Raw genomic sequence first — 13,861 nt, forward strand, 5'->3', positions numbered from 1 at the left:
ATGAACTGAGAAATTTTTATGCATTTATTTGTGTTGATTGAGGCTTTCCTGATGGACTAGTTGTAAATACAGTTCTTGGGTGAGACTTGGGAAGATGGAGAAAAATAGCAAACTACGATTCCTGGATGTGTCGGTGCCAACAAAAGAGGATGGCACCATGAGTCATGCTGTGTACCGTAAACCTACATGCAAGGACTTATACTTACAGGGTAGAAACTGTCACCATCTGGAAGTGGTGTGCTTAGAACATTGGTCCACAGAGCATGAACCTTATCAGATTCAGACAGCTTATCTGATGAGCTACGCAATCTCTGTACTGTAGTTTTAGAAAACAGATATTCGAGGGGGAGATTTGGCTTGCCTTATGCCTGGCGTGTGTCAGACAAATTGAGGAGCTGGAAGAAAGTATAGAACCAAGAGGAATGGTCGTCTTGCTGTACATCAGTGGTGTTTCTTCCAAAATATCATTTTGGGACAAACAAAAAGTGAAATGTATCTTTCATCTGCCAGCCAAACTTGGAGTTCTCCCAGGTTAATGAAAGATGGTCTTGGTTTAAGAACGTCAGATGTGTGTAAGATCCCCTGTAGCTGCGGGATGTAACACACTGGACAAAATTGTTATGATATATGTATCAAACATTGATAACACACATGTTTGGACTAGCCAGAGAAATCTGCAGTGGCTGAGCACCGTCCCAATACAGGACAGTATGGAATACAGAAACACCAAAATTCTTTTGTCGATGTCTTCTACTGGGACAGCATCATTAAATAAGCAGTGAAAATTTGCAACTCGACTAATCTGCTTAACAGGGACACATGATACCAACTTAGCACAGCATGGGATCCAGCACTGGCCATGTTAAAATCACAGCTACCACAAGGAAGAACTGCTGGTTGAACAAGGAATGGCGCTGTGGTGGCAACATAGATATTCATATGACAATGGTGCTGACTGACACACACACACCACCACGAGCACACACATCAGCAGGTGGCTCCCAGCAGAGGGCACTATGTGGCCGATGACAGGGCACAATATGACTGACAGTTTCTGTGGGTGTGTTGAAGCTATTGGTTTATCGTCTGTCAGGTGGCCTAGCTATCTTTCTTGATACCGATCAGGATATCTGCACTATTGGGCACTAAATCTGGTGCATTCATGCCTGTGCAGTTTCTTCTCAGACTGGCATAAACAGGAGGCTTTGGTCATGGCCTCAGCAGCGTGTTCATCACACCTGAAGATGTTGGTCATTTCCACTGATGAAATATTGTGGAAAAATTTCATGACATCTGATGCCTTGCCCAAGAAGCATATCTACAATTATTTATTTATATTCATTATTACTGACTATTTGCGTATGATCAATGCTTGCCTGTTAAAATTTTTTGCTTAAACAGCTGTTCAGTAGATTTTGTTTTTTTTTTTTTTTTTCAAAATTGGCTTTGTTGTTGAGGTACTGTGGCTGGCAAGTGTAATAACAATTCCAATAGACCTTCTGGGTTAATATTGTTTTCCAACTAGTACAGTTTTATTTAAATTTATGAACTAAAAGTAAAGCTTCTCTGGACAGACTGACTGTCTACATGGGTAGGACTGATTCAGAGAATACATTCACATGTGTTGCGTATCTCTTAAGAGTTTTGCAATGATGATATATTTCATCCCTTATCGAACTACTGAGGCTCAAACCAAATTAGAACTGCTTCCTTGCTGTGTAAACACACTATACTTCTCAAACATAAATATAGTAAACACACAATTTCAGGAGAGATGCATTTTTTAAAACAGATATTCCATTGATTCTATGTTTTCCTGATTCATGTATTACTTACACTTCTTTTGCATGTAGGACTGAACTGCATCATTTATACTTTAGGACATTTCAACAGGAGATATTCATATTGTTGTTGTTGTGCTCTTTGTCCAAAGATTGTTTTGATGCTGATATCCTACTGTATTCTGTGGTTTCACCGCCAGACACCACACTTGCTAGGAGGTAGCCTTTAAATTGGCTGCGGTCCGCTAGTATACGTCGGATCCGTGTGTCGCCACTGTCAGTGATTGCAGACCGAGCGCCGCCACACGGCAGGTCTAGAGAGACGTCCTGGCACTTTCCCCAGTTGTACAGCCGACTTTGCTAGCGATGCTACACTGACAAATACGCTCTCATTTGCCGAGACGATAGTTAGCATAGCCTTCAGCTACGTCATTTGCTACGACCTAGCAAGGCGCCATAGCATTTGATACTTATCTTATGAAGCATGTACAATCAAGAGCGATGTTCGGCAATTGTGGATTAAAGTTAAGTATTCCAAGAACTACGTTCTTTTCTTTATAGGATAATTACTTTACCTTGTTCCAGACCTCACGCCAGTCTGCGTGTAATTAAACGCGTGCATTTCGGCCTCCTCTAGCAACACGGTGTTGGCTCTACTGCCAACACTTCATATTCTGTGCAAGCCTCTTCATCTCTGAATAACTACTGCAACCTACATTCTTCTGAACCTGCTTACTGCATTCATCTCTTGGTCTCCCTCTACAATTCTCCACCACTTATGCGCCCCCCCCCCCCCCAAACGTGCCTGTAATACTAAATTGGTGATGCCTTGATGTCTCTGAATGTGTCCTATCAACCGATCCCTTCTTTTAGTCAAGTTCTGACACAATTCAAAGGCTACTAGTCTCTTCTTGTTTGAACTGTCTATTATGTATGTTTCACTTTCATACAAGGCTACACTTCATAGGAATACTTTCAGGAAAGGCTTTTCATACAAGACTACACTCCATAGGAATACTTTCAGAAAAAGACTGCCTAATGCTTAAATCTTTATTTGATACTAACAAATTTGTCTTCTTCAGAAACACTATTCTTGTCATTGGCAGTCTGCACTGTATATCCTTACTACTTTGGCCATCATAAGTTATTTTACTCCCCAAATAGCAGAACTCCTCTACTATTTTTAGTGTCTTGTTTTCTCATCTAATTCACTCGGTATCACTTGATTTAATTCGATTACATTCCATTAATCTTGTTTTGCTTTAGTAGATGTTCATCTATATCCTCCTTTAGAGACAGTATCCAGTCCTCTGCTGGCTCTGACAGAATTACAATGTCATAGGCAAACCTTGGTGTTTTTATTTTTTCTACCTGAATTTTAATTCGTTCTCCAAATTTTTCTTTGTTTCCTTTACTGCTTTCTCAAAGTGCAGACAGAGTAACATCAGGGATAGTTTACAACCATGTCTCACTCGCTTCTCAAACACTACTTCTCTTTCATACCATTAGATTCTTAAAGTGCCTCAGCATTTGAGGCTGACTGCAGTACAATTTTACTGCCGCCAACTTACATTTCGCGGAAAGACCACAAAGATAAGATACGAGAGATTAGGGCTCGTACAGAGGCATATAGGCAGTCATTTTTCCCTCGTTCTGTTTGGGAGTGGAACAGGGAGAGAAGATGCTAGTTATGGTACGAGGTACCCTCCGCCACGCACTGTATGGTGGATTGTGGAGTATGGATGTAGATGGCTTATGGTTTCCATACAGGTTGTAAACAGAGTTTTATTCCCTGTATTTTATCCATGCTACCTTCAGGATTATGAGTTTATTCAAGTAAACATTGGTAAAAGCTTTGCCTATGTCTACAAATGCTATAAACCCTGCATTGCATTTCCTTCACTTATCTTCTAAGAAAAGTTGTAGTGTCAGTATTGCCTTGGGTGTTCCTACATTTCTCTGGGATACAAACTGATCTTCCCCGAGGTCAACTTCTACCATTCATGTTAGTATTTTGCAGTTCATAGAAAAACGAACTGCCATTGCAGAAAAAGACTATTAAGACATTGAAACTGTTTGTTAACAAGGAACTATTAATGATTATGAACTAGGCTCCAGAATGTCCTTCACCTTTCCTCTTTCAAAACTTCTTATTTAGTATGCATTTATGACAAGTATAAAGTGCGTATTATCACAGTTTTGACATTACCCTGGGAAAAAAATGATTGTCATCATGCTGAAGCAATTTTCATAGTATTTACGAGAGATATGGATAACATAAATCAGGATAGCAGAGCAGAAGGAGACATAGGAGTTTGACATTTTGTCACTGATGTCTTTAAATAGAGCAAAAGCCCTGACTGGACAAGAAAAGGGTGATAAACAGTCTAGCTCCACTTAAAGGAGCCACCTTCATATTCGCCTTAGGATTTAGTAAACTCACAGAAAACAAAGATCCTGATGGCTGAACAGGAATTTGCCCCCTGCAATATGATGACTACATTGAGATGGAACTTTCTCCTCAATGCATGTCAATGTTTGCATTCCATCTCTCCGTGTACTGAGAAAAATGTATGCATCTGGGAGCTGTAAGAACAGGCACACTATTAAACTATTTTTAACAGAAGTAGTTTTTCAAGAAATATGGGAGGCACAAAATTTCCTTTTAATTCAACAATCAAATTTTTATTAAATAAAATTTATTGACTGGTAACAAATGAATCAGTTAGTTAAAATGCACTGACAATTTCAGACAACTTCAAAGAATAAAATTTCAATTTACACAACAAATTTAAATTGTTAATTCACAAGTATTACACTCTACACTTCAGCTGCTTCAGTTCTTTTCTGTAGTGCTGCCAACTGATTTTCCAAGAACAGCTTCCTGTTAATCAATGGCAAACTTTTCTGTCGAATGAAATATTGTCTGTTACCAGATACACTGTACAGCTTTTTCCCCTTTTCGCCGAGGAGACTCCTCAATGCAATGTTTCGCTCGAGAATTTTTGAATAAAATTCTAGTCCTCCTTTTGCATAAGTTTCACTCAATGAGCTCACCTCTTCATCACATTTTTTTTCATAGTGGGTACTTGTGACATCTTTCAGGACAGCCCACAGCCCAACACCAAAAATAGCTAAAACAGAATACACCACTCCTCTTATTGCTTGAGGCTGCTTTTCCATGTGCAGTTTCCTGTTCAAATTTTGTGCTATTGTGTATACTAAGGAAAGAGCAGCAAAGGGATACAACGTGTTCAGATACACATATGGTGTGCGTACATAAGCCACTTCACATCCTATTGCAAACTTTTGGGCTGCATCACTTAGTATAAGAGAATCTAAAAACTGTTGTCCTTCTTTAGTACTCCAGGCTACGGGCTCCCCAGACACCTGAAAATTGTAAGAAATAGATTACATGGTAAGAAACTACTGTTACGAAGCAAGTGCATATAAATTAATTCATGAAATTTATGACATCATTAAAAAAAGGCATGTAATAGTTATATATTGGCACTTTAAAATGGCAGATGTTTAAAATTCAATATTATATGCCCTGGTAATTTGTGCCTATGGTAAGCGACTGAATGATGCAATATTTGCTGACATTTCATACTTATTAGAGTGAATAGTTTCACAGAAAAGTTCTTTCAGTTTTATTTTGCCTGTTTCATTCTCTACTCTTAGGGAGAAGGGTTAGCTGTTTTACATCTTCATGTATTCTGTTGGAATGTAACATCGGCCTGGAGAGATTGGGGAAGTGGAGAAATATACCAAGCGTTGTTAGTGACACCTTATTTTCCCCACACTAAGTATGGTTGCCACCTCTAGGAGTATAGTAGATAACTGTTGGACAAGCACTGTTGAACCTCAAGCAAGACAGTTTCATACTGCAGATTTCTGACAAATATTCTGCAGTTCTCCTCAGTGGTGACTGCTGCCATTCCTCTTGCAGCCATCGGGCCCCCTACCACCACCACCACCACCACCACCACCACCACCACCACGGTCTACGAATGTGAGATAAGGAACAAAATGGAGAAGGGGCGGGGGGGGGGGGAGGCGGACGAATAAAGGGGGGCCGAGGCGGGGGGGGGGAGAAAGGGGGGCCGAGGCGGGGGGGGGGAGAAAGGGGGGCCGAGGCGGGGGGGGAACAAAGGGGGGCCGAGGCGGGGGGGGAACAAAGGGGGGCCGAGGCGGGGGGGGGAACAAAGGGGGGCCGAGGCGGGGGGGGAACAAAGGGGGGCCGAGGCGGGGGGGGAACAAAGGGGGGCCGAGGCGGGGGGGGAACAAAGGGGGGCCGAGGCGGGGGGGGAACAAAGGGGGGCCGAGGCGGGGGGGGAACAAAGGGGGGCCGAGGCGGGGGGGGAACAAAGGGGGGCGGCGACGGGGGGGGGGGGAACAAAGGGGGGCGGCGACGGGGGGGGAACAAAGGGGGGCGGCGACGGGGGGGGAACAAAGGGGGGCGGCGACGGGGGGGGAACAAAGGGGGGCGGCGACGGGGGGGGGAACAAAGGGGGGCGGCGACGGGGGGGGGAACAAAGGGGGGCGGCGACGGGGGGGGGAACAAAGGGGGGCGGCGACGGGGGGGGGAACAAAGGGGGGCGGCGACGGGGGGGGGAACAAAGGGGGGCGGCGACGGGGGGGGGACAAAGGGGGGCGGAGACGGGGGGGAACAAAGGGGGGCGGAGACGGGGGGGAACAAAGGGGGGCGGCGACGGGGGGGGAACAAAGGGGGGCGGCGACGGGGGGGGAACAAAGGGGGGCGGCGACGGGGGGGGGAACAAAGGGGGGCGGCGACGGGGGGGGGAACAGAGGGGGGCGGCGACGGGGGGAACGACGGGGGGGAACAGAGGGGGGCGGCGACGGGGGGGGGAACAGAGGGGGGCGGCGACGGGGGGGGGAACAGAGGGGGGCGGCGACGGGGGGGGAACAGAGGGGGGCGGCGACGGGGGGGGGGGAACAGAGGGGGGCGGCGACGGGGGGGGGGGAACAGAGGGGGGCGGCGACGGGGGGGGGAACAGAGGGGGGCGGCGACGGGGGGGAACAGAGGGGGGCGGCGACGGGGGGGGGGGGAACAGAGGGGGGGGGAACAGAGGGGGGCGGCGACGGGGGGGGAACAGAGGGGGGCGGCGACGGGGGGGGAACAGAGGGGGGCGGCGACCGGGGGGGGAACAGAGGGGGGCGGCGACCGGGGGGGGAACAGAGGGGGGCGGCGACGGGGGGGGAACAGAGGGGGGCGGCGACGGGGGGGGAACAGAGGGGGGCGGCGACGGGGGGGGGAACAGAGGGGGGCGGCGAAGGGGGGGGACAAAGGGGGGCGGCGACGGGGGGGGACAAAGGGGGCGGCGACGGGGGGGAACAAAGGGGGGCGGCGACGGGGGGGGAACAAAGGGGGGCGGCGACGGGGGGAACAAAGGGGGGCGGCGACGGGGGGGGAACAAAGAGGGGCGGCGACGGGGGGGGGAACAAAGGGGGGCGGCGACGGGGGGGGAACAAAGGGGGGCGGCGACGGGGGGGGAACAAAGGGGGGCGGCGACGGGGGGGGTACAAAGGGGGGCGGCGACGGGGGGGGGTACAAAGGGGGGCGGCGACGGGGGGGGGAACAAAGGGGGGCGGCGACGGGGGGGGGAACAAAGGGGGGCGGCGACGGGGGGGGGAACAAAGGGGGGCGGCGACGGGGGGGGGAACAAAGGGGGGCGGCGACGGGGGAAGAACAAAGGGGGGCGGCGACGGGGGGGGGGAACAAAGGGGGGCGGCGACGGGGGAAGAACAAAGGGGGGCGGCGACGGGGGAAGAACAAAGGGGGGCGGCGACGGGGGAAGAACAAAGGGGGGCGGCGACGGGGGGGGAACAAAGGGGGGCGGCGACGGGGGGGGAACAAAGGGGGGCGGCGACGGGGGGGGAACAAAGGGGGGCGGCGACGGGGGGGGAACAAAGGGGGGCGGCGACGGGGGGGGGAACAAAGGGGGGCGGCGACGGGGGGGGAACAAAGGGGGGCGGCGACGGGGGGGGGGGAACAAAGGGGGGCGGCGACGGGGGGGGGAACAAAGGGGGGCGGCGACGGGGGGGGAACAAAGGGGGGCGGCGACGGGGGGGGAACAAAGGGGGGCGGCGACGGGGGGGGAACAAAGGGGGGCGGCGACGGGGGGGGGGGAACAAAGGGGGGCGGCGACGGGGGGGGAACAAAGGGGGGCGGCGACGGGGGGGGAACAAAGGGGGGCGGCGACGGGGGGGGAACAAAGGGGGGCGGCGACGGGGGGGGGGAACAAAGGGGGGCGGCGACGGGGGGGGGGAACAAAGGGGGGCGGCGACGGGGGGGGGAACAAAGGGGGGCGGCGACGGGGGGGGAACAAAGGGGGGCGGCGACGGGGGGGGAACAAAGGGGGGCGGCGACGGGGGGGAACAAAGGGGGGCGGCGACGGGGGGGAACAAAGGGGGGCGGCGACGGGGGGGGAACAAAGGGGGGCGGCGACGGGGGGGGAACAAGGGGGGGCGGCGACGGGGGGGGAACAAAGGGGGGCGGCGACGGGGGGGAACAAAGGGGGCGGCGACGGGGGGGAACAAAGGGGGGCGGCGACGGGGGGGGAACAAAGGGGGGCGGCGACGGGGGGGGAACAAAGGGGGGCGGCGACGGGGGGGGAACAAAGGGGGGCGGCGACGGGGGGGGAACAAAGGGGGGCGGCGGCGGGGGGGGAACAAAGGGGGGCGGCGACGGGGGGGAACAAAGGGGGGCGGCGACGGGGGGGGAACAAAGGGGGGCGGCGACGGGGGGGGAACAAAGGGGGGCGGCGACGGGGGGGGAACAAAGGGGGGCGGCGACGGGGGGGGGAACAAAGGGGGGCGGCGACGGGGGGGGAACAAAGGGGGGCGGCGACGGGGGGGAACAAAGGGGGGCGGCGACGGGGGGGAACAAAGGGGGGCGGCGACGGGGGGGAACAAAGGGGGGCGGCGACGGGGGGGGAACAAAGGGGGGCGGCGACGGGGGGGAACAAAGGGGGGCGGCGACGGGGGGGAACAAAGGGGGGCGGCGACGGGGGGGGAACAAAGGGGGGCGGCGACGGGGGGGGAACAAAGGGGGGCGGCGACGGGGGGGGAACAAAGGGGGGCGGCGACGGGGGGGGAACAAAGGGGGGCGGCGACGGGGGGAACAAAGGGGGGCGGCGACGGGGGGGAACAAAGGGGGGCGGCGACGGGGGGGGAACAAAGGGGGGCGGCGACGGGGGGGAACAAAGGGGGGCGGCGACGGGGGGGGAACAAAGGGGGGCGGCGACGGGGGAACAAAGGGGGGCGGCGACGGGGGAACAAAGGGGGGCGGCGACGGGGGAACAAAGGGGGGCGGCGACGGGGGAACAAAGGGGGGCGGCGACGGGGGAACAAAGGGGGGCGGCGACGGGGGAACAAAGGGGGGCGGCGACGGGGGAACAAAGGGGGGCGGCGACGGGGGAACAAAGGGGGGCGGCGACGGGGGAACAAAGGGGGGCGGCGACGGGGGAACAAAGGGGGGCGGCGACGGGGGAACAAAGGGGGGCGGCGACGGGGGAACAAAGGGGGGCGGCGACGGGGGAACAAAGGGGGGCGGCGACGGGGGAACAAAGGGGGGCGGCGACGGGGGAACAAAGGGGGGCGGCGACGGGGGAACAAAGGGGGGCGGCGACGGGGGAACAAAGGGGGGCGGCGACGGGGGAACAAAGGGGGGCGGCGACGGGGGAACAAAGGGGGGCGGCGACGGGGGAACAAAGGGGGGCGGCGACGGGGGAACAAAGGGGGGCGGCGACGGGGGAACAAAGGGGGGCGGCGACGGGGGACAAAGGGGGGGGAGACGGGGGACAAAGGGGGGGGGAGACGGGGGAACAAAGGGGGGGGAACAAAGGGGGGGAGACGGGGGAACAAAGGGGGGGAGACGGGGGAACAAAGGGGGGGAGACGGGGGAACAAAGGGGGGGAGACGGGGGAACAAAGGGGGGGGAGACGGAGGAACAAAGGGGGGGGAGACGGAGGAACAAAGGGGGGGAGACGGAGGAACAAAGGGGGGGGAGACGGAGGAACAAAGGGGGGGGAGACGGAGGAACAAAGGGGGGGGAGACGGAGGAACAAAGGGGGGGAGACGGAGGAACAAAGGGGGGGAGACGGAGGAACAAAGGGGGGGGAGACGGAGGAACAAAGGGGGGGGAGACGGAGGAACAAAGGGGGGGAGACGGAGGAACAAAGGGGGGGAGACGGAGGAACAAAGGGGGGGGGAGACGGAGGAACAAAGGGGGGGAGACGGAGGAACAAAGGGGGGGAGACGGAGGAACAAAGGGGGGGGAGACGGAGGAACAAAGGGGGGGGAGACGGAGGAACAAAGGGGGGGAGACGGAGGAACAAAGGGGGGGAGACGGAGGAACAAAGGGGGGGGAGACGGAGGAACAAAGGGGGGGGAGACGGAGGAACAAAGGGGGGGGAGACGGAGGAACAAAGGGGGGGGGAGACGGAGGAACAAAGGGGGGGGGGAGACGGAGGAACAAAGGGGGGGGGAGACGGAGGAACAAAGGGGGGGGAGACGGAGGAACAAAGGGGGGGGAGACGGAGGAACAAAGGGGGGGAGACGGAGGAACAAAGGGGGGGGGGAGACGGAGGAACAAAGGGGGGGGAGACGGAGGAACAAAGGGGGGGAGACGGAGGAACAAAGGGGGGGAGACGGAGGAACAAAGGGGGGAGACGGAGGAACAAAGGGGGGAGACGGAGGAACAAAGGGGGGGGGAGACGGAGGAACAAAGGGGGGGGAGACGGAGGAACAAAGGGGGGGGAGACGGAGGAACAAAGGGGGGGGGAGACGGAGGAACAAAGGGGGGGGAGACGGAGGAACAAAGGGGGGGAGACGGAGGAACAAAGGGGGGGAGACGGAGGAACAAAGGGGGGGAGACGGAGGAACAAAGGGGGGGGAGACGGAGGAACAAAGGGGGGGAGACGGAGGAACAAAGGGGGGGGAGACGGAGGAACAAAGGGGGGGGGAGACGGAGGAACAAAGGGGGGGAGACGGAGGAACAAAGGGGGGGGAGACGGAGGAACAAAGGGGGGGAGACGGAGGAACAAAGGGGGGGGAGACGGAGGAACAAAGGGGGGGGGGGAGACGGAGGAACAAAGGGGGGGGAGACGGAGGAACAAAGGGGGGGGAGACGGAGGAACAAAGGGGGGGGGAGACGGAGGAACAAAGGGGGGGAGACACGGAGGAACAAAGGGGGGGAGACGGAGGAACAAAGGGGGGAGACGGAGGAACAAAGGGGGGGGAGACGGAGGAACAAAGGGGGGGGAGACGGAGGAACAAAGGGGGGGGAGACGGAGGAACAAAGGGGGGGGGAGACGGAGGAACAAAGGGGGGGGGAGACGGAGGAACAAAGGGGGGGGAGACGGAGGAACAAAGGGGGGGAGACGGAGGAACAAAGGGGGGGGAGACGGAGGAACAAAGGGGGGGAGACGGAGGAACAAAGGGGGGGGAGACGGAGGAACAAAGGGGGGGAGACGGAGGAACAAAGGGGGGGAGACGGAGGAACAAAGGGGGGGGGAGACGGAGGAACAAAGGGGGGGGAGACGGAGGAACAAAGGGGGGGGAGACGGAGGAACAAAGGGGGGGGAGACGGAGGAACAAAGAGGGGGGAGACGGAGGAACAAAGAGGGGGGAGACTGAGGAACAAAGAGGGGGGAGACGGAGGAACAAAGAGGGGGGAGACGGAGGAACAAAGAGGGGGGAGACGGAGGAACAAAGAGGGGGGAGACGGAGGAACAAAGAGGGGGGAGACGGAGGAACAAAGAGGGGGCAGACGGAGGAACAAAGAGGGGGGAGACGGAGGAACAAAGAGGGGGGAGACGGAGGAACAAAGAGGGGGGAGACGGAGGAACAAAGAGGGGGGAGACGGAGGAACAAAGAGGGGGGAGACGGAGGAACAAAGAGGGGGGAGACGGAGGAACAAAGAGGGGGGAGACGGAGGAACAAAGAGGGGGGAGACGGAGGAACAAAGAGGGGGGAGACGGAGGAACAAAGAGGGGGGAGACGGAGGAAGAAAGGGGGGAGACGGAGGAAGAAAGGGGGGAGACGGAGGAAGAAAGGGGGGAGACGGAGGAAGAAAGGGGGGAGACGGAGGAAGAAAGGGGGGAGACGGAGGAAGAAAGGGGGGAGACGGAGGAAGAAAGGGGGGAGACGGAGGAAGAAAGGGGGGAGACGGAGGAAGAAAGGGGGGAGACGGAGGAAGAAAGGGGGGAGACGGAGGAAGAAAGGGGGGAGACGGAGGAAGAAAGGGGGGAGACGGAGGAAGAAAGGGGGGAGACGGAGGAAGAAAGGCACCCAAGGTGTCCCACCTGGTGAACAGTCACAAGCCCCCAAAAGCAGTGTGCAACAAGGAGACATACATCCCCCAGCACCTGCCATTTACCAGACATACTCCACTCAGAAATTGCCTAGGAAAGACTAGCAATGCAGAAAGGGCAAGAGAAGCACACAGAGACAAAAGATGGGCAAGTCTAACAGACCACATGAGAAGGGAGAAGAAGAGTAAAAGAGCAGGTAGGGTGAGGACGGGGCTGGACCACCAAGCCCAGACAGCTACAGCCTGTTCTGAGCAGAGGAGGCAACAGTATTCTACCAGCCCCTCAATGGGACCATAAGGTTAAGTGGCCCTCCGTTAAAGAGTGGTAAAAGCCCTTTTCACGAATAAAATGTAAAACAAAGTGAGCTGCTGAGGCACTGTTTCCTAACACCAGGGGTAGTGAGTCAGGGAGATTTAGAGGCCACCGCAGGGAGTCTAGGCTGGGACAGTAAAGCAAAATGTGGACCTCTGTCAAATGGGAACCACAATAACAGAGGGGTGGTTCCTCCTGATGGAGGAGACGACCACGAGTCAGCCAGGTATGGCTGATGCGGAACCAGCAAAGGATGGTAGAGTCTTTGCGAGAGGTCTGCGTGGAGAATCTCTCAGATTTTTAGTCTCCTTTATCACCTGTAGTTATTTCAGTGAAACCAGAGTGAGCCATTCCATATTTCAGATTCCTAAAACTTGATGGTGTAATACTGATTGGAGGTCTGTTTTGGGAATATCAATCTCCAGAGTCAGTTCACTGGTAGCCAGTTTGGCCACGCTATCAGTAAGTTCATTTCTCAAAATCCCAATGTGGCCCGGGGTCCAGATGAAGGTCACTGATGACCAAAAGGTGGCAAGGGTAACAATGGTAGAGAGCTTGCAAACTGCTCAAGGAATCGCTATGGATGAGAAAGGACTCACCAGTGTGGGAACAAATATACTAAAGAGTACGAGAGATTGCTACCAGCTCCACAGTGAGAACACTAAAGCCATCTGGCAAGGAGCACAGTTCAGTATGTCCAATGTGAGAATAAACAAAGCCTACATGACCAGCAACCATCGAGCCATCAGGACAGACTACTTCAGAACCCCAGGATGCGACAAGGATGGAGAAAAATTAGTGATGGAGGGCCTCAGGAAGAACCGAATCTTTCAGAGCCTGTGACAGGTGACGACGAAGTTATTGCCAAGGGATACACCGTGGAGGTGTACATCAGTGGGCCCAAACGAGAGGTGGAAGAGGAAACAACTGGAGTTCGAAGAGGATGTACCAGACATGGACTGTGATTGTTATCCCTGATCTGGGCCACCATTATGGGAGATGGATTTTTGTGTTTGAAAAGAAAAGATAGGAGCTGCAAATGTGGGTAGCATAATTGACAAGCTGTTGTTGGCACCTGATCCTCAATGGAGGGATCCGAACCTCTATGAGTATGCTGTTCACAGGGCTAGTTCGAAAGGCTCCTGTTGCAAGTCAAACCTCGCAGTGGTGCATTAGTTCCAGAACCTGCAATGCTGAGGATAATGCCAAATCACATGGAGACTCCCATAATCAATGCAGGATATTGTAGAGCTGCAGAAGGGTAGTGTGATCTGCACCTCAACTGGTGTTACTCAGGCAGCAACGTGTATTAAGGTACAGGCAGCACTTTCGCTTACGCTGGTAAACGTCAACCGAGAATTGAAGACCAGTCATAATAGATGATAAGCCTCCACCACATTGAGTAACTGGTTGTTAAGGTAAAGTTCT

General features: G+C 55.4%; 1 protein-coding gene across 1 annotated transcript in view; it reads right to left on the bottom strand.

The window, feature by feature from the left end:
- Positions 1-4,473: 4,473 nt before the first annotated feature.
- Positions 4,474-13,861, bottom strand: part of LOC124722092 (transmembrane protein 177) — a 49,886-nt gene continuing 40,498 nt past the window's right edge. Inside the window, exon 3 of the mRNA XM_047247291.1 lies at positions 4,474-5,171. Within this exon, the coding sequence (XP_047103247.1) occupies positions 4,602-5,171 (570 nt within the window). The 3' untranslated portion in view covers positions 4,474-4,601. The remainder of the gene's footprint in view (positions 5,172-13,861) is intronic.

The sequence above is a fragment of the Schistocerca piceifrons genome, chromosome X (assembly GCF_021461385.2).
Source record: "Schistocerca piceifrons isolate TAMUIC-IGC-003096 chromosome X, iqSchPice1.1, whole genome shotgun sequence".
In the NCBI taxonomy this organism is placed as follows: Eukaryota; Metazoa; Arthropoda; class Insecta; order Orthoptera; family Acrididae; genus Schistocerca; species Schistocerca piceifrons.